Raw genomic sequence first — 25,904 nt, forward strand, 5'->3', positions numbered from 1 at the left:
ATTTTCAGAATTTATCACCACCATATGTTTGATGTATGCATCTGGAAAGAAGCCTGAGGCTAGGTACTTTAAGGGAACTACGTTGCTTGGACTTCTGAGTAACCAGGGAGGTAACACAGAGGCTGTTTGGGGCTGGTTGGTAAATCTAAGGATTAGAATATCCATCCGCATTTAGGGTTTGTCTGCCCCATTCTGTTTGCAATTCACCCTGAGTGACCTCGGCTGGCTCCCACGGGCACCGGTGCCACAGCCGGGCCCCCGCCTGACCTGCCCCAGCCTGCCCCACTCGTGGCCAGGCCCCAGCTACTTGCTTCTAGCCCGGAGCCCAGGAAACGCCCACGCACCCTTAGAAAAATAACCAGCCTTTATTGGGAGTGTGGGGCAGTGACCCGCAGAGCCCGCCGCAGGGCAGGGGCCAGGCCCTGCCAGCATATGCTCCAGCCAGGTGCCAGCGGAGTCTTTCCCTCCGTGCCCAGCCCAGCTGGCGCAGAGACAGTGGCTGACACACTCTGGCTTGGCAGGAGAACATGAGAACGGCCCCACTGGGTCAGGCCAAAGGTCCATCTAGCCCAGTATCCTGTCTACCGACAGTGGCCAGAGTCTCAGTGGACAGAGTCTCAGTCACGTGGAGTCCATGGGTGGAGAGAGCTCCCCAGCCTCACTCTTTGCACCCATCGGTACCTGTCCGCTCCCAGGCAGGGCGGACGCCTGTGGTGAGCAGTGCCCATCGGGCTCCTGCAGCTGGCACTCTCTGATGGCGCGCTGCAGGCTGTCGCTGATCCACAGGGAGTGCTTCTTCAGGCTGCTTCTCTGCTCCCTGCCTGCAGCAGTGCCAGCCAGTGCCAGGAGGAAGGTGGGCAGCTGGGAGGGCAGCGTGAAGATGGGCACGGAGCGGAAGAGCTCCGGGATGTCAGCCGGCTGGAGGAGATCCTCAAAGCAGGCTACCAAGTACCGGCCCCCAGCCTTGCCAGCCAGGAAATCGGGGAGGATGCAGTTGAGGGAGGCTGGGAAGGCGCTGTACGGATCATCCTGGGGCAGCAGTTCCCCCGGCTTCCAGAGCAGCCACTCCGTGCACCTGGCCACGGCGCCCCTGGAGAACAGCAGCACCACTGTGCCACCCTCCTGTAGGACCCGCAGCCGCTGGGCATGGAACCACTGCATGGGGCCGATGGCACAGAGCTCGGCCCGGCTCCACAGCGCCACTGACACTGCCAGCTGCAGCCGTGTCAGGGCGCAGGCCAGGGTGCTCACCAGCTGCTCAAAGCCGGCGTGGTCGGGCGAGTAGAGGATCAGGGCGCGCCGGCCCCGCAGCAGGCCTGCTGGGACAGAGAGAGCCCTTAGCACTCAGCACCAGGCTGGGCAGAGCCATGGAGTGGCCAGGGCGGGCTAGACAGGCTGTGTGCGACCCCCTGCCTGGCCCCGTGCTCTGCTCACTCAGGCTCTGGCAGCTCTGCCTGGCAGGGACAGAGCCCTGGGCACAGGGTCATGGGGCCCTGCCCCCACCCCAGGCCCAGGTGTGAGGGCATGCGTTCCCAGCTGCAGCATCCCAGCCTGGAGAGCTGCATCGGGGCTCCTGCTCCTCCTCGCTGTCCTGGCCCTAGCCCCAGGTGCCCTGGGGCTCAGCACCCCACTCAGACCTGCCACAGGGTGCCCTCTCCCCAAGCACTCACCCCCAGAGCTATAATCCTCCTTCAGCATCTTCAGCCACCCTGGAAGATGAAAGGGGAAGACATGGTGAGTTAGCAGGTCGGGCACCGGTCCCGCACCCACCCCAGCAGAGCCAGGCCCACCCAAAAATAGGTGGAGCAAACCCCAGCTCTGTCTAAGGCACGTGTTAGATCGGGGGACACACTCGCCTCACGGTCAGTGCTACCCCAGTGCCCCAGTGTGCTGCTGGGAGACCTATGCTCTTGGAGGGGGGCTCAGTAGGGGGCGCTCTGCCCTGCAGTCAGTGCTGGCCCCAGTGCCCCACACGGCCCTAGGGCTCGGTGGAGAAGGGGACTTGGCAGTGCAGGGAGTGGGGAGGGCAGCGCACCCCGTGGGAAGAGGGAGGGGAGCTCTCACCTTTCAGATTTTCCTTCTTGAGCAGGAGCAGAAGCAGGATGCAGAAGGTGCTGAGGAGAACCCCCATCCAAGCCAGCACCCAGCGGGCCCGGAGATCTGCCAGGACACGGGTTAGGGTTGCCAGTTGTCCAGTTTTCGACAGGAATGTCCAGTCAAAGGGACCCTGGCGGCTCCGGTCGGCACCACGGACCAGGCCGTTAAAAGTCTGGTCAGTGGGGCTGGCAGGCTCCCTAACTGGCTCCACGTGGCTCCTCGGAACCGGTGACATATCCCTCAGCTCCTAGGCAGAGGCATGGCCAGGGAGGCTCCACGCACTGTCCCTGCCCTGAGCGCCGGCTCTGCAGCTCCCACTGGCCGGGAACCACAGCCAATGGGAGCTGTGGGGGCGGTGCCTATGGGCAGAGGCAGCATGCACCAAGCAGAGCCACCTGGCTGAGTTTCTGCCTAGGAGCCAAGGGAGATGTCACCACTTCCAGGGAGCCCCCGAGGTAAGCACCACTCAGAGCCCGCACCCCTCACCTCCTCCCGAACCACAACCCCCTGCCCCATCCGGATGAAAATAAGCAAGGGAGTGAGGGGGGAGAGAACAAGAGACGGGGGAGGGGGTGGAGTAAGCAGGGGTGGGGCAAGAGTGTTTGGTTTTGTGCAATGAGAAAGTTGGCAACCCTAACAGGGAGAGGTGGTGCTCAGGGCACGGGGGTGGGAGGGGTCAGGGCTAGGGCCCCTGGTGGCAGCGAATTATCCCAAGGCGGGCTCGAAGGACACACACTGGGCAGGGCAGGGCTTCGGCCTGGCAGCTCAGCAGCTTTCCCTGCTCTCTCTAGAATCGCCGCGGCCCAGGGAGCGCCTGGCCATGGGCTGGCACCTTGCCTAAGGCCCTCCTCTAAGCCCTGCCCCTACCAGGGAGCTGCACCCCATCCCTCCCTCCCAACGGAGCCACTAGGAGCCCCCTTCACGAGGCAGGTGAGAAGGCTCCCTGTGGGCTGGGGGTCCAGCATCTCCCTTCCCCCGCACTGGGCCCATGGGTCCAGCACCAGTGGTTGAGCGCCAGCCAGCGTTGTTCAGCTCCAGAGCAGAGAGGCCTTGGCTCAATGGGAGCCAGGCTGCTGCCTGCCCCCGCCCCCCGCCTCCTCGTCCCCCAACATACTCACACTTCTCCAGCGAGCAGGCCCAGCCGGTGCCCACCAGGCTGCCTTCAGCACGCCAGACCTGCGGAGACAGCTGCCCGTTACTGGCCCAGCGCAAGGGCCCATCTCCACCCATGGGTGTGACAATACCGCTCCCCCACGGCACTGACCTGCAGACACTGCCCCGACTGCACATCCCATCGCAGCTGCTGCTCCAGGGCCCGCACCCCAACTCCCTGCAAAGGAGGCAAAGGATGAGAATGGTACAGGAGCTGCTGGGCCCGCAGCCTGCGGGCAGGGCCTGGGGAGGGGGTTCCTGTGGGACCTGCCCGGGGCTCCTGCCCTCCATGGAGCCACATAGGGCAAGGGGCCCCTCACCATGCAGGTGGAGTTGGCTAGTGGAACGCAGGTGCCTCGCTCCATGGCACAGAGCAACATGTTCCCCTGTGGGTCCCTGGTCTCCATCAGCAAGAAGTCGGCCGGCTGGCCCTGCATGGCACCTAGGGCAGAGGAGAGGCTGAGGGGGCACCGGGCTCAGGGGAACCCCAGCCCAGCTGGCTCCCCTTAGAGAAGAGATGGCGTCAGCATCCCAGCGTGGCACTCACCTTCCTGCAGGCACTGCATGAGCTGGACCTGCCCACCACTCCACACCTGGAGAGAAAACAACAACTAGTCTGGGGGAGGGAAAGGTGGGAACTGAAGGGGCAGGGCATAAACCCGGGACAGGGAAGCAGCTCTGAGGGCACCCGGGGAGTCCTGGCCCAGCCCAGAGGGAGCGGGAACGCGGCGCCCCGGCCCTATGGCGCTGCTGGAGGGTCCTGGCCCGGGCCGGAGGAGCCGGGAACGCGGCGTCCCGGCCCTATGGCGCTGCTGGGGGGGCCCGGCCCGGCCCGGCCCGGAGGGAGCGGGAACATGGAGCCCCGACCCTATGGCTCTGCTGGGGGGTCCCGGCCCGGCCCGGCCCGGAGGAGCGGGAACATGGAGCCCGGCCCTATGGCGCTGCTGGGGCCCGGCCCGGCCCGGAGGGAGCGGGAACGCGCGCCCGGCCCTATGGTGCTGCTGGGGGCCCGGCCCGGCCTGGAGGAGGCGGGAACGCGGCGCCCGACTCTGGCGCTGCTGGGGCCCGGCCCGGCCCGGCCCGGAGGGAGCGGGAACATGGAGCCCCGGCCCTATGGCTCTGCGGGGGGGTCCCGGCCTGGAGGGAGCGGGAACGCGGCGCCCCGGCCCTATGGCTCTGCTGGGGGGTCCCGGCCTGGCCCAGAGGAGCGGGAACGCGGCGCCCCGGCCCTATGGCTCTGCTGGGGGGTCCCGGCCCCGCCCGGAGGGAGCGGGAACGCGGCGCCCCGGCCCTATGGCTCTGCTGGGGGGTCCCGGCCCGGCCCGGAGGGAGCGGGAACGCGGCGCCCCGGCCCTATGGCTCTGCTGGGGGGGCCCGGCCCGGCCCGGAGGGAGCGGGAACGCGGCGCCCCGGCCCTATGGCTCTGCTGGGCGGTCCCGGCCCGGCCCGGAGGCGAGGAACGCGCCCCAGCCCTATGGCTCTGCTGGGGTCCCGGCCCAGCCCGAGGAGGGCGCGGGAACGCCGCGCCCCGGCCCCATGGCTCTGCTGGGGGGTCCCGGCCCGGCCCAGAGGGAGCGGGAACGCGGCGCCCCGGCCCTATGGCTCTGCTGGGAGGGCCCGGCCCGGCCCGGAGGAGGCGGGAACGCGGCGCCCCGGCCCTATGGCTCTGCTGGGGGGGCCCGGCCCGGCCCGGAGGCGGCGGGAACGCGGCGTCCCGGCCCTATGGCTCTGCTGGGGGGGCCCGGCCCGGCCCGGAGGGAGCGGGAACGCGGCGCCCCGGCCCTATGGCACTGCCAGCTGGTGCCCCCTGCCCAGGGTCTCCTACCTGGACACACAGGTTCGGATGAGGCTGCAACGTCCCAAACTCATGGAGACTCTGCAGGGAGGAGGGAGGGGACATGACATGCCAACCTCAGCCCCTGAGCACGCACTGCTCCCCCCCGCCTCAGCTCCTGCCCCCGATGCCCATCCCCACCCCTCCACCTCCCTTCCCCACCTTGCCCTGCCCTTCCCCATCCCTCCCCCAAACGACTGCCCCCTTCTCCACCAGCCCCGGCCAGCAGACCTACTTACAGGCACGGTGAGGACCTGGCGCAGGTGGGGCAGCTCATGGCAGGGCCCAGCCCTCTTCAGCCTCCAGCAGGGCACGATCTCTGCTGGCACCATGCATGGCACCGACACGGAGCAGCTCAGCCTCTCCCCAGTGAGATGCAGCTTCAGCTGGGCCTGTGCCCACAGCCGGGTCCACGCCGCAGGGTCTGCAACAGCCATGGGGCAAAGGGCTCAGCCCGTCCCAGGCACACCCCTCACCCACCCGCCTGCAGTTCCCCCCTCCCTCTCGCTACCAGCCGCGCCAGCCTGCTCTATGCAGGAGATAGCCTGGCACAGCTCACTACTCTGCCCACTACCTGACCCCGACCGCCCAGGGCCCCCCAACACCCGCTCAGCTCACAGATATAACCCCTGCCGAGAGCCCCCCAACACCCGCTCAGCTCACAGATATAACCCCTGCCCAGAGCCCCCCAACACCCGCCCAGAGCCCAACACCCGCCCAGCTCACAGATATAACCCCTGCCCAGAGCCCCCCAACACCCGCCCAGATCACAGATATAACCCCTGCCGAGAGCCCCCCAACACCCACCCAGCTCACAGATAAAACCCCTGCCAAGAGCCCCCCAACACCCCCCCAACTCACAGATATAACCCCTGCCGAGAGCCCCCCAACACCCGCCCAGAGCCCAACACCCACCCAGATCACAGATATAACCCCTGCCCAGAGCCCCCAACACCCGCTCAGAGTCCCCCAACACCCGCCCAGCTCACAGATAAAACCCCTGCCAAGAGCCCCCCAACACCCGCCCAGAGCCCAACACCCGCCCAGCGCACAGATAAAACCCCTGCCCAGAGCCCCCCACCCCCCGCGCAGAGCCCAACACCCCCCCAGCTCACAGATATAACCCCTGCTGAGAGCCCCCCAACACCCGCCCAGCTCACAGATAAAACCCCTGCCAAGAGCCCCCCAACACCCGCCCGGAGCCCCCCAACACCCGCCCAGCTCACAGACATGACCCCCCACCCCACACACACACACACAGAGCGCACAGACAACCCAGATCCCCGCAACTTCCCATCCTGGCACACGGACAGGAGCCCAGCCCCCCAGCACACCCCTCCCCGAGACAGGTGTAGATGACTGTGGCCTAGTTACCCTGAGTGAAGGGGCAGCGGCTGATCCTGGGGGGGTCCGGGATATCTGGCCAGACCTGGGCAAGAAACAGTGTGTGGCAGCACAAAGTGATCCCACCCCACACCCTGGGAACAGCACCCCCTGCTGGGGCCCCCACTCCGCCCTGGGGAACCCCTGGGCTCTCAGTTACCCCTGCTGGGCCCCCCACTCCGCCCTGGGGAACCCCTGGGCTCTTAGTTACCCCTGCTGGGGCCCCCACTCCACCCTGGGGAACCCCTGGCTCTCAGTTACTCCTGCTGGGCCCCCCCACTCCGCCCTGGGGAACCCCTGGGCTCTCAGTGCCCCCACCCTGGGGACAGCACTCCCCGATGGGCCCCCCACTCCACCCTGGGGAACCCCTGGGCTCTCAGTGCCCCCTGATGGGCCCCCCACTCCGCCCTGGGGAACCCCTGGGCTCTCAGTGCCCCCCGATGGGCCCCCCACTCCGCCCTGGGGAACCCCTGGGCTCTCAGTGCCCCCACCCTGGGCACAGCACCCCCTGCTCCCCCCATAAGTGCCTGCCAAGTGCCAGGCCCCGTGGGGAGCAGCTCCCAGCCCAGGCCCTACCTGCAGACAGAGGCAGGGCAGCAGCTGGGCGGAGGGCAGGCTGAAGTTCTGAGTACCCCTCTGCAGACAGGAACAGAGGAGACATTGGTCACCTGCCACCCAGTCTGGCCATCCCCTCGCTGCCATGCAACTGCCAGCGCCACAAAGTGCCCCCATGGCACAGAGCAGGAAACTGAGGGAAGGGCTCAGCCCAGGCTGCTGGGGCAGAACCCAGGAGTCCTGGCTCCCAGCCCCTGGATCTCAGCTCTCGACCCCACTCCCCTCCCATGGAGGCTACAGGGAATAAAGGCCAGAGTGCCGCTGGGGCCCGCAGGGAGGTTGTGGGCTGGGCACTGGGGAGGTCCAGAGGGGGGGGGGTTTGAAGGGCACAGGGGGCAGGGTACAAAGTGGATAGGGAAGAAGGACTCTGGGGCCGGCCCCTCACTCACCTCTGTCCTGAGTCCTTTGAGTTCAAGTGTCTGGTTCCAATAGAACCACACAATGAAGTTCTGCTCCACGGGCACGTCCTGCAACTGCACCACCACGTGCTCTGTCCCCATGGAGACCTGCAGCCTGGGCACTGCCATGGAACAGCGAGTGAGACTCCAGCCCAGCGAGCCCAGATACCTCCTCACTGCCCCAGGGACCCCCAGCCCAGAGAGCCCTGCCCCAGGGACCCCTCACTGCCCCAGGGACCCCCAGCCCAGCGAGCCCTGCCCCAGATACCTCCTCACTGCCCCAGGGACCCCCCGCACACCGAGCCCTGCCCCAGGGACCCCTCACTGCCCCAGGGACCCCCAGCCCAGAGAGCCCTGCCCCAGGGACCCCTCACTGCCCCAGGGACCCCCAGCCCAGCGAGCCCTGCCCCAGATACCTCCTCACTGCCCCAGGGACCCCCAGCCCAGCGAGCCCTGCCCCAGGGACCCCTCACTGCCCCAGGGACCCCCAGCCCAGCGAGCCCAGATACCTCCTCACTGCCCCAGGGACCCCAGCCCAGAGAGCCCTGCCCCAGGGACCCCTCACTGCCCCAGGGACCCCAGCCCAGCGAGCCCTGCCCCAGATACCTCCTCACTGCCCCAGGGACCCCCAGCCCAGCGAGCCCTGCCCCAGGGACCCCTCACTGCCCCAGGGACCCCCAGCCCAGCGAGCCCAGATACCTCCTCACTGCCCCAGGGACCCCCAGCCCAGAGAGCCCTGCCCCAGGGACCCCTCACTGCCCCAGGGACCCCCAGCCCAGCGAGCCCTGCCCCAGATACCTCCTCACTGCCCCAGGGACCCCCAGCCCAGCGAGCCCTGCCCCAGATACCTCCTCACTGCCCCAGGGACCCCAGCCCAGCGAGCCCTGCCCCAGGGACCCCTCACTGCCCCAGGGACCCCAGCCCAGAGAGCCCTGCCCCAGGGACCCCTCACTGCCCCAGGGACCCCCAGCCCAGAGAGCCCTGCCCCAGGGACCCCTCACTGCCCCAGGGACCCCCAGCCCAGCGAGCCCTGCCCCAGGGACCCCTCACTGCCCCAGGGACCCCCAGCCCAGCGAGCCCTGCCCCAGGGACCCCTCACTGCCCCAGGGACCCCCAGCCCAGCGAGCCCTGCCCCAGGGACCCCTCACTGCCCCAGGGACCCCCAGCCCAGCGAGCCCTGCCCCAGGGACCCCTCACTGCCCCAGGGACCCCCAGCCCAGCGAGCCCTGCCCCAGGGACCCCTCACTGCCCCAGGGACCCCCAGCCCAGCGAGCCCTGCCCCAGATACCTCCTCACTGCCCCAGGGACCCCCAGCCCAGCGAGCCCTGCCCCAGATACCTCCACACTGCCCCAGGGACCCCCAGCCCAGCGAGCCCTGCCCCAGGGACCCCTCACTGCCCCAGGGACCCCCAGCCTAGCGAGCCCAGATACCTCCTCACTGCCCCAGGGACCCCAGCCCAGCGAGCCCTGCCCCAGGGACCCCTCACTGCCCCAGGGACCCCAGCCCAGCGAGCCCAGATACCTCCTCACTGCCCCAGGGACCCCAGCCCAGAGAGCCCTGCCCCAGGGACCCCTCACTGCCCCAGGGACCCCAGCCCAGAGAGCCCTGCCCCAGGGACCCCTCACTGCCCCAGGGACCCCCAGCCCAGCGAGTCCTGCCCCAGGGACCCCTCACTGCCCCAGGGACCCCCAGCCCAGCGAGCCCTGCCCCAGATACCTCCTCACTGCCCCAGGGACCCCCAGCCCTGAGAGCCCTGCCCCAGGGACCCCTCACTGCCCCAGGGGCCCCCAGCCCAGAGAGGCCTGCCCCAGGGGCCCCTCACTGCCCCAGGGACCCCAGCCCAGCGAGCCCTGCCCCAGGGACCCCTCACTGCCCCAGGGACCCCAGCCCAGCGAGCCCTGCCCCAGATACCTCCTCACTGCCCCAGGGACCCCCAGCCCAGCGAGCCCTGCCCCAGGGACCCCTCACTGCCCCAGGGACCCCCAGCCCAGCGAGCCCTGCCCCAGGGACCCCTCACTGCCCCAGGGACCCCCAGCCCAGCAAGCCCTGCCCCAGGGACCCCTCACTGCCCCAGGGACCCCCAGCCCAGCGAGCCCTGCCCCAGGGACCCCTCACTGCCCCAGGGACCCCAGCCCAGCGAGCCCTGCCCCAGATACCTCCTCACTGCCCCAGGGACCCCAGCCCAGCGAGCCCTGCCCCAGGGACCCCTCACTGCCCCAGGGACCCCCAGCCCAGCGAGCCCAGATACCTCCTCACTGCCCCAGGGACCCCCAGCCCAGAGAGCCCTGCCCCAGGGACCCCTCACTGCCCCAGGGACCCCCAGCCCAGAGAGCCCGGCCCCAGGGACCCCGCACTGCCCCAGGGGCACCCAGCCCAGCTAGGCCTGCCCCAGGGACCCCTCACTGCCCCAGGGACCCCAGCCCAGCGAGCCCTGCCCCAGATTCCTCCTCACTGCCCCAGGGACCCCCAGCCCAGAGAGCCCTGCCCCAGGGACCCCTCACTGCCCCAGGGACCCCCAGCCCAGAGAGCCCTGCCCCAGGGACCCCTCACTGCCCCAGGGACCCCCAGCCCAGCGAGCCCTGCCCCAGGGACCCCTCACTGCCCCAGGGACCCCCAGCCCAGCGAGCCCTGCCCCAGATACCTCCTCACTGCCCCAGGGACCCCCAGCCCAGCGAGCCCTGCCCCAGGGACCCCTCACTGCCCCAGGGACCCCCAGCCCAGCGAGCCCTGCCCCAGGGACCCCTCACTGCCCCAGGGACCCCCAGCCCAGCAAGCCCTGCCCCAGGGACCCCTCACTGCCCCAGGGACCCCCAGTCCAGCAAGCCCTGCCCCAGGGACCCTCCCCCTTCACTCACTGCCCCAGCCCTGCCAGGGCCTCAGTGGGTGACCCCCGAGCTCTCTGTGCCCAGCTTCCCCTGGGCGGAGGGGCTGGAACTGACCCAGCTGCCAGGCCCAGGGGGCCACGTGAGACGGCCCCACAGCAATGGGCTGGGGGGGGGTGTCTGGCTCCCAAAGATGCTCAGCAAGGGGGGCCCATTAGGGAGTTGGTGACACCTGCATGAATCAGGCATCACAAGCTCCTACCTTGGCACAGCCGGATGGCAGCCCGTGCTGCGGGCCAGGAACAGTCTGGGGGGAAGACAGTGCAGGGGTCAGCAAGGGCCACAGACAGCTCTGGGGACAGGCGGAGGTGGGGAAGGGCGGCTCCTCTCCCCGGCAGTCATGGGGGGAGGAGCCGCCAGGGAGAGGGGCCAGCAGCAGGTTACCAATCCTGGAATCCCCCTGCTCCAGGCCTGGGGGCTGTGCCACGCTGGCACTGTGGGCAGGCACTCACCAGGCACACGGTGCGTCTGGCTCAGCACCTCCCGGTACCGGGGACTCGTGTAGGACGTGACGTGCAGCTCCCCTCGCAAGGCCGCCTCAAAGCAGTGAAACCACATGGAGCCCTGGGGGAGCAGAGGGGTCACTCAGCCGACGGGGCTCAGTCCAGCCCCCCCCCCCCGGGGGCCAGGGGTCACTCAGCCGACGGGGCTCAGTCCAGCCCCCCCCCCGGGGGCCAGGGGTCACTCAGCCGACGGGGCCCAGCCCAGCCCCCCCCCCGGGGGCCAGGGGTCACTCAGCCGAGGGGACCCAGCCCAGCCCCTCCCCCCCGGGGGCCAGGGGTCACTCAGCCGACGGGGCCCAGCCCAGCCCCCCCCCGGGGGGCCAGGGGTCACTCCGCCGAAGGGGCCCAGCCCCGCCCCTCCCCCGGGGGCCAGGGGTCACTCAGCCGAAGGGGCCCAGCCCAGCCCCTCCCCCCGGGGGGCCAGGGGTCACTCAGCCGACGGGCCCAGCCCCGGGGCCAGGGTCACTCAGCCGAAGGGGCCCAGCCCAGCCCCTCCCCCGGGGGCCAGGGGTCACTCAGCCGAAGGGGCCCAGCCCAGCCCCTCCCCCCGGGGGGCCAGGGGTCACTCAGCCGAGGGGGCCCAGCCCAGCCCCTCCCCCCCGGGGGCCAGGGGTCACTCAGCCGAAGGGGCTCAGCCCAGCCCCCCCCGGGGGCCAGGGGTCACTCAGCCGAGGGGGCTCAGCCCAGCTCCTCCCCCCCCCGGGGGCCAGGGGTCACTCAGCCGAAGGGGCCCAGCCCAGCCCCCCCCGCGGGCCAGGGGTCACTCAGCCGAAGGGGCCCAGCCCAGCTCCTCCCCCCCCCGGGGGCCAGGGGTCACTCAGCCGAAGGGGCCCAGCCCAGCCCCTCCCCCCCGGGGGCCAGGGGTCACTCAGCCGGCGGGGCCCAGCCCCCCCGCCCCCCCAGGGGGGCCAGGGGTCACTCAGCCGAAGGCCCAGCCCAGCCCCTCCCGGGGCCAGGGGTCACTCAGCCGACGGGCCCAGCCCCCCCCCCCGGGGGCCCGGGGTCACTCAGCCGAAGGGGCCCAGCCCAGCCCCTCCCCCCCTGGGGGGCCCGGGGTCACTCAGCCGAAGGGACCCAGCCCAGCCCCTCCCCCCCGGGGGGCAGGGGTCACTCAGCCGACGGGGCCCAGCCCAGCCCCTCCCCCCCTGGGGGGCCAGGGGTCACTCAGCCGAGGGGACCCAGCCCAGCCCCTCCCCCCCTGGGGGGCCAGGGGTCACTCAGCCGACGGGGACCCAGCCCAGCCCCTCCTCCATCTCTCCTGGGGCCTGGACGTGATGCCCATTCAGTCCCCACTGGGGAGCCGAGCGCATCCCCCAGGGTCTGGGTCAGTCCGTCTCCCCAAGGCCCCGCAGGGCTGGGCCGCATACCACGGTGTCGCTGGGCTGTGCCAGGGCGCGGGGCAGCTGGACCTCGATGGCGACACAGCGGGAGGAGGGGTACGTCCGCACCGAGAGCAGCACCCAGCTCCGTAGCGGCCCTGGGAGAGCAGGGAGCAAAGGGAGCCGTGAGTGGCAGGCAGGGGCCCAGTGGGCAGGGAGAGGGGCACGGGGTCGGTGCTGCCCGCAGGCCCTCACCACTGTCCTGATGCTGCAGGGCATCCATCTCAGGTCCGTCTCGGGTCCCCTCGCCTGCCACCTCCTCCTGGGGCCCTGAAACAGAAACAGCCACTCACCAGACTGTGCCACACAGACAGTGGGGCAGCGTGTGCCCAGAGCGGGCCCCAGCCAGACCCACTCACACCTCTGGCACCTGGTACCCAGCCCCAACCCCCTGACCGACCAAGAGCAGATATGCCTGGCTGGCTCAGCACAGGCCAGGCTGAGGGGCCCAGGGCACTGCACTAAGGCGAGGGAAATGATACTCCTGCCTCCACCCTGCCCCTGGGGGGACAGCCCCAAGCCACTGGCACTCTCATACCTGGGGGGCACAGGAACTGGGTAGAACTGTGCTCTGGGGCTGCCTTTCTGCCTGTGACGAAGTGGAGATTTCCCCTTGTTATGTTGTATGTGAGTCTTACTGTTTTGCATGAATTGTGTGTGCCTCAGTTTCCCTGTGTATTGCACCAATGTCTGGGTGGTGGGACTAAGCGTGTGTGACTTGTGGGGGCTGCTCCAGCTGCCTGCAGGGATGCTATGGCCGCCCCTTCGTAACCTGAGACCCAGGAGGGGGATGCGACCAGGTGACTCTTGGCCGGGGAAGGACGTGAGACAAAGGCCGGAGGAGGAGCAACGGGCTGGGCAGGGGCCAGGCAGCTGGAAGGAGTCAGTCTGGGCTGGCTTGGGGCGCAGGGGGAGGGGCAGAGCGCTGGTTCTGGGCTCCCCTCCCCCCAAGATGGACTTGGCTGAAAGTCCCTGATTTCTGTGCTAACGAGCTTTGCCCTTCGCCGTGATCCTGTCGACTGATAAACCTCCTGTTTCCCCGGCTGGCTGAGAGTCCCGTCTGCCTGCGGAGTGGGGGGCAGGGCCCTCTGGCTGCCCCAGGACCCCACCCGGGCGACTGGCTGCGGGAAGCACACGGAGGGGCAGGGGTGCTGGATGCTCCGAGCTCAGACCCAGGAAGGTGGAAGCTGTGGGAGCTTCTTGCCCTGGGGACCGTCTGCTCCGAGAGAGGAGGCTCCCCCAGAGTCCTGCCTGGCTTCATAGAGAGCAGTGCCAGCATCGCCCACCGGCTTCGTTGGGAGCAGAGCCAGCATCGCCCGGGGCCCCCGGGGCAGAGCCAGCATCGCCCGGGGCAGAGCCGGCATCGCCCGGGGACTCTGTGACACTGCCCCAACCTGCTCTCACCCAGCACAGCTAGCTGCAGCTTGACCTGCACGCAGGGGGAGCAGTCAGACGCTGCTGCGCAGTGCAGCACAGACTCCATCGTCATTTGGGTTGGCACCAGAACTGGACCAGAGGCCAGCCCCACAGCCCCAGGGCTGCACAGCACATCGTCCTCTGCAGAGGAGAGAGAAAACCATTTATTCCGACACATCCCACCCCCCAACATGAGCAGAGCTGGTACCAGGCATTTTGCCCTCAGCGGGCATGGAGCAGGGCAGCTGGACAATGGGCACTCTGCCCCCCCCAGCAGGTGTGGGGGCTGTGACAAGGTGGGGATTGTCTGTAACGCTGTTATGAACTGTGTGACTGTGCCCAGCCCCTTGGCATCACTGCCCTGCAGGTGCAGAAAAATTAAAATGCTGCTCCTCAGGCACTGCAGGAGATGGGAGGGTAGCTGGCTGGGGCATAGGAATGGGGCGTCACGGACTAGCTGGCACCGACCCATAACCACAGAGGACTGGAAAAGACCAGGGGAGCCCCACAGCCTGAATGAGGGAGAGCTGCCAGTGGGACACTCAGGAGGCTGGACACATGAACTCAGGGGTTGGCAGCAGGCCATAAGAACATAAGAAAGGCCGTACCGGGTCAGACCAAAGGTCCATCTAGCCCAGTATCTGTCCACCAACAGTGGCCAATGCCAGGTGCCCCAGAGGGAGTGAACCTAACAGGCAATGATCAAGTGATCTCTCTCCTGCCATCCATCTCCACCCTCTGACAAACAGAGGCTAGGGACACCATTCTTACCCATCCTGGCTAATAGCCATTTATGGACTTAGCCACCATGAATTTATCCAGTCCCCTTTTAAACATTGTTATAGTCCTAGCCTTCACAACCTCCTCAGGTAAGGAGTTCCACAAGTTGACTGTGCGCTGCATGAAGAAGAACTTCCTTTTATTTGTTTTAAACCTGCTGCCTATTAATTTCATTTGGTGACCCCTAGTTCTTGTATTATGGGAATAAGTAAATAACTTTTCCTTATCCACTTTCTCCACAACACTCATGAGTTTATATACCTCTATCATATCCCCCCTTAGTCTTCTCTTTTCCAAGCTGAAGAGTCCTAGTCTCTTTAATCTTTCCTCGTAGGGGACCCTCTCCAAACCCCTAATCATTTTAGTTGCCCTTTTCTGAACCTTTTCGAGTGCTAGAATATCTTTTTGAGGTGAGGAGACCACATCTGTACACAGTATTCGAGATGTGGGCGTACCATGGATTTATATAAGGGCAATAATATATTCTCAGTCTTATTTTCTATCCCCTTTTTAATGACTCCTAACATCCTGTTTGCTTTTTTGACTCCCTCTGCACACTGCGTGGACATCTTCAGAGAACTGGGCTCCCAGAGTCATGGGTCTTTTACCTGGGACCAGACATAGAATCATAGAATCTCAGGGTTGGAAGGGACCTCAGGAGGTATCTAGTCCCACCCCCTGCTCAAAGCAGGACCAACCCCAACTAAATCATCCCAGCCAGGGCTTTGTCAAGCCTGACCATAAAAACCTCTAAGGAAGGAGATTCCACCACCTCCCTAGGTAACCCATTCCAGTGCTTCACCACCCTTCTAGTGAAATTGTATTCCCTAATATCCAATCTAGACCTCCCCCACTGCAACTTGAGACCATTGCTCCTTGTTCTGTCATCTGCCACCACTGAGAACAGCTGAGCTCCATCCTCCTTGGAACCGCCTTTCAGGTAGTTGAAAGCAGCTATCAAATTTTGGGATTCTGACCAACAGGGAGGAATTGGGAGTGAATCTGTAGGTCAGGGCCCATAGGGAAATCAAGGGAATAAAGGAGTTCAGGAGAGGCACAAACACACAATTACAAGCTGTCCCGATGTGAAGGAAAGGGTAGGAAGAGTATTCAGAGGCCAGTATGACTCCATCAGGAGTCTTGAATGACCTGACAATCAAAAAGGAATCCTACAAGAAGCAGAAACATGAACAACTTGCTAAGGAGGAGTAAAAAGAAAAACACAAGTGTGCAGGGCCAAAATCAGAACGGCCAAGGCCCAAAATGAGTTACACTAGCAAGGGACATAAAAGGCAAGAAGAAAAGATACTATAAATACACTGGGGAAAGAGACAGACAAGGAAAAGTGCAGGTGTTCTGCTTAGCAAGGGAGGAGAGCTAATAACTGATGACATCAAGAAAGTTGAGGTGTTTCATGCTTATTTTGCTTCAATTCTCATTAAAAAGGCTAATGGTGACCAGATGCTCAACACAACCAGGGGAAGGAATGCAAGTAAAAATAAGGAAAGAACAGGTGAATGAACATTTAGAGAAGTTAGATGTATTCACCTCAGCAGGGCTGGATGAAAGTCACCCTGGGGTACTTAAGGAACTAGCTGAAGCAGTTATCTCTGAGATCTCCTGGAGGATGGGTCATGACCCAGAACATGGGAGAAGGGCAAACATAGCACCTATCTTTAAAAAGGGGAACAAAGTGGACCCAGGGAATTACAGACCAGTCAGCTGAACTTCGATACCTGGAAAGATACTAGAACAAGTGATTAAATGATCAATTTGTAAGCAGCTAGAGGATAATAGGGTTATAAGGAACAGCCAGCATGGATCTATCAAGGACAACTCATGCCAAACCAACCTAATTTCCTTCTCAGACAGGGCTACTGGTCTAGTGGATGGGTGGGCGGGGGGAAGCTGTAGATATGGTGTATCTTGATTTTAGTCAGGCTTTTGACACAGTCCCACCTGGCAGCCTCATGAGCAAACTAAGGGAATGTGGGCCAGAGCAGGGGTTTTCAAACTTTTTTCATTTGTAGACCTCTAAAAAATGTCAAATGGAGGTGCGGACCCCTTTGGAAATCTTAGACAGTCTGTGGACCCCCAGGGGTCCACAGACCACAAGTTGAAAACCACTGGACTAGATGAAAATATACGGTGAGTGCAAAACCGGTTGAAAGCCTGTACTCAAAGAGTAGTTATCAATGGTTTGCTGTCAAACGGGAAGGCTGTATCTAGTAAGAATATAACAACAGCCATACTGGGTCAGACGGTGACCAAAGGTCCATCTAGACCAGTATCCTGTCTTCTGATAGTGGCCCATGCCAGGTGCCCCAGAGGGAATGAACAGAACAGGGAATCACCAAGTGATCCATCCCCTGTCGCCCATTCCCAGCTTCTGGCAAACAGAGGCCAGGGACACCAATGGCTATTAGCCAGGATGGGCAGGGATGATGGATCTATCCTCCATGAATTTATCTAGTTCTTTTTTGAACTAGTGGGGCCCATCAGGGTCAGGCCTGGGTCCAGTACTAGTCAATATTTTCATTAATGACTTGGATAATGGAGGGAGATGCGCTTATAAAATCTGCAGGTGGCACCAAGCTGGGAGGGGTTGCAAGCACTTTAGAGGGCAGGATTAGAATTCAAACTGACCTTGGGAAATGGAGAATTGGTCTGAATTCAACAAGATGAAATTCAATGAAGGGCAAAGCACTTCACTTAGGAAGGAAAAATCAAAAGCACAACTACAAAATGGGGAATAACTGGCTAGGTGGTAGTACTGCTGAGAAGGATCTGGAGTTATAGAGTATCACAAACTGAATATGAGTCAACAATGGGATGCCCTTGTGGAAAAGGTAAGTATCATTCTGGGGTGTATTCACAGGAGTGTTGTATGTCAGACATGGGAGGGGATTGCCGAGCAGAGTGGGACACTGGCGAGGCCTCAGCGGGGGTTCGTGTCCAGGTCTGGGGGCCGCACTGTAGGGCAGATGTGGACAAACTGGAGACAATCCTGGGAGAGCAGCACAAATGATGGAAGGTTTAGAAAACCTGCCCTGGGAGGAAAGCTTTAAAACCAGGGCCTGTTTAGCCTGGAGAGACGAGGACTGAGGGGGACCTGAGAACAGTCTTCACGTCTGTTAAGGGCTGTTCTGAAGAGGATCGATTGTTCTCCATGTCCATGGAAGGCTGGACAAGAAGTGATGGGCTCAATCTGCAGCCAGGGAGATCTCGGGTAGATATTCGGAAACCCTTTCTCCCTCTCAGGGGAGCTAAGCTCTGCAATAGGCTTCCAGGGGAGGCTGTGGGATCCCCGTCACTGGAGGGTTTTGAGCACAGGTTGGACAACCCCCCGCCAGGGATGGTCATGGGTTACGTGGCCCTGCCCCAGCGCGGGGGCTGGACTTCACTAGTTGCCCTTTCAAGGTCTTTTTCACCCCAACATTTCTCTGATTTCTATTAACTCTGTGACAGGGCACGGCTGGGCACCGGGGACCCTCAGCCCCACTGAGCAGGGGCTGGGTACCGGGGACCCTCAGCCCCACTGAGCGGGGGCTGGGCACCGGGGACCCTCAGCCCCACTGAGCGGGAGGTTTCCATGGTGCTTGAAGGACAGGCTGTGGGAGCCTAGTGAGCCTGGGGACCCAGACACCAGGGTCACATGCCCTACCTGTGAACAGAGCATGGCCAGACCCCTGCTGTGGGGGGAGGGGGGATTCCACCTGCCCCCCACCGACGTTTCCCCAGAAACAGCGCTCTAGCCGCCTATCGGACAAAGCAATATGGTACTTACCCAGCAGCCGGCAGGACAGGCCCTGCAGGAGAAGAAGAGAAAGATCAGGGAGAAGCCAGGTCCTCCCCATTCACATGCTGCCCCCGCTGCATGGACCCCCCCTCAGCCAGCGACCTGCCCCCACAGCGCCCCCTGCTGGGAGCTCCTCCACAGCCAGCGCCCTGCCCCCACAGCACCCCCTGCTGGGACCTTCCCCCCCATCCAACACCCTGCCTCACCCCACAGCGCCCCCTGCTGGGGCTTCCTCCCCATCCAGCACCCTGCCCCATCCCCACAGCGCCCCCTGCTGGGAGCTCCCCCACAGACAGTGCCCTGCCCCACCCCCACAGCACCCCCTGCTGGGAGCCCCCATAGTCAGCGCCCTGCCCTGCCCCCACAGCGCCCCCTGCTGGGAGCCCCCATAGTCAGCGCCCTGCCCTGCCCCCACAGCACCCCCTGCTGGGAGCTCCCCACAGCCAGCGCCCTGCCCCGCCCCCACAGCGCCCCCTGCTGGGAGCTCCCCCACAGACAGCGCCCTGCCCTGCCCCCACAGCGCCCCATGCTGGGAGCTCCCCACAGCCAGTGCCCTGCCCCGTCCCCACAGCACCCCCTGCTGGGAGCTCCCCCACAGCCAGCGCCCTGCCCTGCCCCCACAGCGCCCCCTGCTGGGAGCGCCCCCCGAGAGCCAGTGCCCTGCCCCGCCCCAGCACCCCTGCTGGGAGCTCCCCACAGCCAGCGCCCTGCCCTGCCCCACAGCCCCTGCTGGGAGCTCCCCACAGCCAGCGCCCTGCCCTGCCCCACAGCACCCCTGCTGGGAGCTCCCACAGCCAGCGCCCTGCCCTGCCCCCACAGCACCCCCTGCTGGGAGCTCCCCCACAGCCAGCGCCCTGCCCCGCCCCCACAGCGCCCCTGCTGGGGCTCCCCACAGCCAGTGCCCTGCCCCGCCCCCACAGCGGCCCCTGCTGGGAGCTCCCCACAGCCAGTGCCCTGCCCCGTCCCCACAGCACCCCCTGCTGGGAGCTCCCCCACAGCCATAGTCAGCGCCCTGCCCTGCCCCCACAGCGCCCCCGGCTGGGAGCTCCCCCCAGCCAGCGCCCTGCCCTGCCCCACAGCGCCCCTGCGGGCTCCCCACAGCCAGTGCCCTGCCCCGCCCCACAGCGCCCCTGCTGGGAGCCCCCACAGCCAGTGCCCTGCCCGCCCCACAGCACCTGCTGGGAGCCCCACAGCCAGCGCCCTGCCCCGCCCCACAGCACCCCCTGCTGGGAGCTCACCCACAGCCAGCGCCCTGCCCCGCCCCCACAGCGCCCCCTGCTGGGGGCTCCCCCACAGCCAGTGCCCTGCCCCGCCCCACAGCGCCCCCTGCTGGGGGCTCCCCACAGCCAGTGCCCTGCCCCGCCCCCACAGCGCCCCCTGCTGGGAGCTCCCCCACAGCCAGCGCCCTGCCCCGCCCCCACAGCGCCCCCTGCTGGGGGCTCCCCCACAGCCAGCGCCCTGCCCTGCCCCCACAGCGCCCCCTGCTGGGGGCTCCCCCACAGCCAGCGCCCTGCCCTGCCCCCACAGCGCTCCCTGCTGGGAGAGGCCAGGGCTGCATTAGCCAGCCCCACACCCCCAGGCCTCCCTCATTCCAGCAGTGGCTCTAGGGGACGCAGACCTCCTGGGCACTCTGTGCCCGGCTCTGGGGGGGCCAGTCCAGGGGTCAGCGTCGCCCACGCTGTGTAATGCAACAGAGCAGGGCACCAAGCCCAGTGGGGGGATTAGTGGCCCGGCCTGGCCCAGCCCCCGCTGGCTCTCCCCGGGCTGTAAGCAGGGTGCTGCAGCCCAGAGCCCGGCCCCTCGCCCCACTGCGCCTGCTGGCCCCGTCTCCATGGCCACAAGCACCAGGCCGGGTTTATGGCTTGAGCACACAGAGCTGCCAGGCCCAGCTGGTTTGTTAGCTGAGCAAACAGCGAGGCCCACGCCCAGCTCTCCCTGTCTGACGCAGGAGGCCCTGCGCAGCCCTGCGTCGGGGGCCCACCCTCCCTGCCAGTCCCCAGTACCGGGGCAGGGCGCCCCCTCCAGCCATGATGGGGGGCCAGGCCCCTGTCACACTCATCACCTGCTCAGCGAGGCCGAAGGGGCTCCCCCAGGGCCCACTGAGGCCTGCAGAGCCCCCCCCCCCTCCGGTTCTGCCCAAGCCCGGCCCCTACACCTCCCCGCCTCCGTCCCCCCCCAGTGCCCCGTCCCCCCCAGCTCTCATGCCCCATCCCAGGGCTGAGCGACCCTGCCACTCTCACCACAGCGGGAGGGCAAGTGGGGAGGCGTTCACAGGGTGTTTCTCTTGGCAGGTGGTTTGGGGGTAAATTGGCTCTGGGGACCCCCAGCACAGGCCAGCCCCAGGGCACAGCTTGTCCCATCCCAGTCCCCAAAGCCTTGGCACCAGCTGGTGGGACACAGACCCACTCAACCCATTTGCTACTGGGGTATCTGTCCCCAGGCAGGGCACCCCCCTGGGAACTGCCCTTCCCTGCCCCCCTCCTGCCAGGAGAGGGACCCTCTGGGGCAGCTTCCCAGCCATGGTCGGAGCAGGGGGAGGCCAAGGCCGTGCCAGGCAGGTGGGCCGGTTACCAGCATAAACAGAGACCAACACCTGCAGGCCCATGGGCCGGGGTGCAGCCAGGGCTTGAGGCTGGGTGTTGTCAGGGGGACTCAACAGCCCCCAACCTGCCTGCACCCCATCAGTGGCCCCCCAGGGCAGAGCCGCCTCCTGAGCGGCAGTGGAGAGCCCCAGTCCCAGCTCATACGCACCTGGGAGCAGTTGACAGAGTCCGGGAGGGCATGGAGCCCCGCTCTGGGCAGGAGCAGGAGGAAGAGCCCTAGCCCCGCAGCCTGCATCTCCTGGGCCTGCGGGGTCAGAGCCAGCGCCAGGGGCTGCTCCTGCCAGCCATGAGTGGCTCCAGCGGGGAGCCCCTTCCCCTTGCAGACGCCAGCACCCAGCTCAGGCCTCCCTTCGGGCCAGGCTGCAGCGACAGCTCCTAGGTCCTCCAGGGAGTAGCCAGCCCCCCAAACAAGAGCACCTGACTCAGGGCTTCCCACTCAGCCCCCCAGCCCCAGCCAGGCACCGTGCAGAGGGGGTTGGCATAGCCAGCACAGCCCTGGGATCCCAGCTGGTTGAACTCAGCTCCGTGCTCTGGTCTGTGCTGCACTGCACACTGCCCCAGTCCCAGCCCTGCCCTTTCCCCTCCCCTTCCCGAGCCTCAGGCTGCCAGGCAAAGGGCAAGTGGGTTCAAGCCCAGCTTCCTGCTGCTGCTCCCACACACCTGGGTCCTAGTGCAGCCGCCAGGAGCAGGGCGGGCCAGCCAGGTGCACACAGGCTGGCCTGGGTTCGTGGGTAAGGGATTGGGGGGGAGGAACAATGTCTCTTGCCTGCTCTGCCTCTGTTGTGAGGGACAGAAGCTTCAGAGCTGCACAGAGCTTTTCCTCAGGGCTGGGAGAGGGGCTGTGGGGGTCCCAGCTACACAAGGGGAAAGGGATTGTTTGTCTTGAGCAGTTAACAGGGATTTCCAGGGCCCATTCCGGGGAAGCAGCCGGTTAACTTCATCCGTCCTGCCCCCCGTCACAGGGGGAGGAAGGGGGAAGCAGCTGGGGGCGGTTGTTAGTGCGTTACAGACTGTTGTAATAAGCAGCGTCATTTGGTTTTGGGATAATTGCAACCTCCCTGTCCTGCTGAGCTCTCACTTCCTGCAGCCCATTGGGGGCGAGGAGGGGGAGGGTTACTGGAGGGGGCATGGCCTTACTGCTTTTAAATGATGAGAAGTTTCAGACCCAGACACTAAACAAGAGTCCCAAGCCGATGCTCCCCTGTGGTCTTTTTATGTCCTAGTAACCCTCCAGCCATTTTCAGAGGTACCCCTGTCATGAAGTGTAGGGGAGTCAGGCCCTGCACCCCCGGGCTCCCTGCCGATTCACCAGGACTCTCAGCCAGCCAGTAAAGCAGAAGGTTTATTTAGACGACAGGAACACAGTCCAACACAGGTCTTGCAGGCACAGATAACAGGATCCTCCCCTGTTAGGTCCATCTTGGGGCCCCATAACCCCCCTCGGGGATCAGAGCCCTCTCTCCCTGCTTCCCCTCTGTTCCCCAGCCAACTCCAGTCTGCCCAACCCCCTCCGGCCCCTCCCCTCTGCTCAGCTCCTTTCCCGGGCCAGGAGGTCACCTGGCCCCTTTGTCTCCAACACCTTTAGATGCACCTTTGCAAAGAGGGGCCCGGCCATCAGTTGCTAGGAGACAGAGTGTCAGGCATTTGCTGCATGGCCTTTTGCTGCTAGATACTTAGGATCTGTACCCAGCCCCCAGTGCGAACAGTCCCACTTCGTCACACCTCTCCCCCCTTCGAGACCGAACTGAGCGGGGTCACTCCAGCCAGTGACCTGGGGAAGTTCGAACCCACCTACATTCCCATGGCTGCCCCAGGGCCCCCCCAGTGATGGGGGAAGAGTTACCCCAGGTCATTCCAGTTTCCTGCCCCGCTGTAGGTCGGGGGGACTCGAGGGCACTTGCAGTTTGCAGGGGGGAAGCCTTATGCCGCCCGCGCCCTTTCCCCACCCCAATACCCCTGGGGTTCAAGCTGGGCTGGGGCCTCCTCCCCACGTTCCAGTCTGGGGGGCTGTGATTCAGGCTCTCTCGGTTCAGAGACCCCCTTCTGACCCTGGCCCCCCCTCTGGACAGGCTCCTTGGGGCGGGGTGAGGGTCTTACAGCCATCTTCCCCCTGTCCCGGGCCTTCCTCCCCCTCTGGCAGGGGGCACAGGAGCGGCAGTGCTGCCGGACATGGGCAAAGACCCCAGGCCAGTAATAGTTCTGCAGCAGCCACTGCTGGGTACGCCAGGCTCCCTGGTGCCCTGAGGGGGGAATGTCATGGGCCCGGCACAGCAGCTGGTGGCGATACTCCTGGGGTACCACCAGCTGCCTCCTGATCCCCCCTGACTCCATCTTCCCTGGGGGAGCCCATTCTCGGTACAGGAACCCCTTCTCCCACAGGAACCTTTTCCGGCCACCTTGTCCCATGGTCTGTCCCCCCCCGAGGCTGGCCAGGTCCCCTATCCTCCGCAAGGAGGGGTCTTCCCGCCTGGTACTCAGCCGCTGGGACAGGGCCGGGGATCTGCTCTCTCTCCCCGGCTGGGTCTGAGGCCACAGCCTCTCTGAGCCCTGTCCCTGGGCATTCCCTCCCCACCGGGTCAGGGTCCTGCGCCTCGGACGGAGTACCTTCCCCGGGGTCAGGGCGCAGGGCCCTGTGCCGACTCTGACTGCGGGTCACGGCCAGGGCACCCCGGGTGTTACTTGGCCAGTCCTCGAGATCCCCCCCCATTAACACCTCCGTGGGCAAATGGGGGTGCACCCCCACGTCCTTGGGGCCCTCCTTGTCCCCCCACTTCAGGTGTACCCTCGCCACAGGCACCCTGAATGGGGTCCCGATCACACCCCTCAGGGTCAGGTAGGCGTTGGGCACCATCCGATCTGGGTCCACCACCTCGGGCCGGGCCAGCGTCACCTCTGCGCCCAGTGACCTCCCTCCCGTCTACCTCCAGGGGAACAAGGCACTCGCTCCGGAGGGGCAGCCCTGTGCCCACCCTGTAAACCCAAAACTCAGGGCTGGGAGCATCCAGCCCCTCGGAGGGGTCGACCCGGGGCCCACCTCCCTCCTTCACAGGTGGTACGCGGCCAGCCCCCCTTTCCTGCGAACGCTGCCCCTCATCCGGCTGGGTCTCTACCCAGTTAACCCGGTGGGGGGGTTGGTCTGCTCAGTTTGTCCAGGAGTTTGGGGCACTGGGACCGCAGGTGGCCCCTCTGGCCACATTGATAGCAGCACATGTCCCGTTGGTCCCCTCGAACCGGTCGGTTGTCCCTGGCGTTGGCCGTTCCCTTTGGGAGGGGATTCTCCCGATTCCCCTTTTGGGTGGTCTCAGGATGACTCTCCCTCGGCGTCACGACAGGCCTGTTCCTTTGGGGCTCCTCCCTGCCACCCCCCAACCGGCTCTTCACAAAGTCATCAGCCAGCCGCCCTGCATGTCGCGGGTTCTCTGGCTTTTGGTCCCTCAACCACAGCCTCAGGTCGGATGGGCACCGCTCATACAGCTGCCCCAGGACCAGCAGTTTAACCAGGTCCCCCTTCGTCTGGGCCCCAGCTGCCCACTTGCTGGCGTACCCCTCCATGCGGACGGCTAGTTGCAGATAGGAGACCTCAGGGGTTTTATCCTGACTCCGGAACCTCTCCCGGTACATCTCAGGGGTCAGCCCAAACTCGCGCAGCAGGGCCTGCTTGAATGGTTCGTAGTTCCCTTTCTCCTCCTCTCCCAGCTGGCCATACAATGCCACGGCCTTGGGGTCCAGTAAGGGGGTGAGAACCCGGAGCCTGTCCGCAGGATCCACCTGGTGCAGCTCGCAGGCCGTCTCAAAGGCACCCAGGAAGTCATCCATGTCCTCCCCCTCCTTGCGCGGGGCCAGGATGGACTTATCAAAGCTCCGCGCAGTCCTGGGCCCCCCTTCACTCATCGCCACCCAGGGCCTGCTGCCCCCCAGCCTCGCCAGGGCCAGCTCATGGTGACGCTGTCGCTCTTTCTCCGCCCGTTCCTGCTCCCTCTGTCGTGCCTCATGTTCCCTCTGTTCCTTACGATCCTCCAGCTCTCTCAGTTTTAGCTCTCTCTCCCAGTCCAGCCGCTGGCGCTCCACGGATGAGCGTCGCCGGGATGATCCCCGGCTGGGGGGTGAGCTTCGCCGGGAGGATCCCCTGCTGGCCGGGGGGGTCACGGTGCCCTCGGTAGCTGGGCTCCTTCTCCCCCTCCCCCTAGGCCTAGGGGTGGGAGGTCTCGGGGAGCCCTCAGCGGCCGGCTGACCCCTCCCAGCGGGGACAGACACTGGTGCCTGCGCTGCAGCTGCCCGGCTGCTTCCCTCAGAGACAGGGACCGGGTCATCCCTGCGATCTCTCTCCTCCAGCCAGGCAATCAGCTGGGCCTTGGTGAGCTTCCCATGGCGCAGCCCCCTCTGCTTGCACAGCTCCACCAGCTCACACTTGCGCTGCGTGGCAAACATCTTCCTGCTGGCCGCTCGCAGGCCGGGGTGCTCGCCGCTCCCCACGGGTTCCAGGGGGACCCCTAGGGTGCCAGTCCTTGAGGTCACCCCCTCTCTGCCAGGGTCGAGCTGCAGACTCCTCCGCCCCGGGACCGCTCGCTGTGATCCCCCGGGGGACCCTGTTACTGCAAAGTCCTGCTCTCTGGCCACACTCGCCCAGGGGTGAATCGCCCCTTCGTTTTACTGCCCCCCAGTCACTTACTGCAGGAAGCGCCGTCCACGGGGTGCCGCCGATCCCACCGCTACCACCAGTTGTCATGAAGTGTAGGGGAGTCAGGCCCTGCACCCCCAGGCTCCCTGCCGATTCACCAGGACTCTCAGCCAGCCAGTAAAGCAGAAGGTTTATTTAGACGACAGGAACACAGTCCAACACAGGTCTTGCAGGCACAGATAACAGGATCCCCCCGGTTAGGTCCATTTTGGGGCCCCACAGCCCCCCTCGGGGATCAGAGCCCTCTCTCCCTGCTTCCCCTCTGTTCCCCAGCCAACTCCAGTCTGCCCCACCCCCTCCAGCCCCTCCCCTCTGCTCAGCTTCTTTCCCGGGCCAGGAGGTCACCTGGCCCCTTTGTCTCCAACACCTTTAGCCAGCACCTTT

General features: G+C 65.5%; 1 protein-coding gene across 2 annotated transcripts; it reads right to left on the reverse strand.

Moving 5' to 3' along the window:
• Positions 1–346: 346 nt before the first annotated feature.
• IL17RC (interleukin 17 receptor C) lies at positions 347–21,395 on the reverse strand. Of its 2 annotated transcripts, none has more exons than XM_039482634.1 (19): positions 20,991–21,395; positions 18,228–18,249; positions 13,649–13,801; positions 12,440–12,514; positions 12,233–12,342; positions 10,815–10,926; positions 10,565–10,609; positions 7,471–7,601; positions 7,043–7,102; positions 6,458–6,512; positions 5,323–5,507; positions 5,075–5,125; positions 3,797–3,842; positions 3,570–3,691; positions 3,362–3,427; positions 3,216–3,273; positions 2,065–2,160; positions 1,671–1,709; positions 347–1,316 (listed from the first exon to the last, which is right to left on the reverse strand). In XM_039482634.1, exons 1-19 carry the CDS (start codon positions 21,075–21,077, stop codon positions 622–624), a joined length of 2,208 nt encoding a protein of 735 aa, XP_039338568.1. In that variant the 5' UTR covers positions 21,078–21,395; the 3' UTR covers positions 347–621. The 2 variants fall into 2 exon arrangements, with proteins under 2 accessions (XP_039338568.1, XP_039338569.1); XM_039482635.1 differs by lacking the exon at positions 20,991–21,395 and adding an exon at positions 19,858–19,872.
• Between the last annotated feature and the right edge of the window lie 4,509 nt (positions 21,396–25,904).

Source organism: Mauremys reevesii, linkage group 7 (genome assembly GCF_016161935.1).
Source record: "Mauremys reevesii isolate NIE-2019 linkage group 7, ASM1616193v1, whole genome shotgun sequence".
Taxonomy (NCBI): Eukaryota; Metazoa; Chordata; order Testudines; family Geoemydidae; genus Mauremys; species Mauremys reevesii.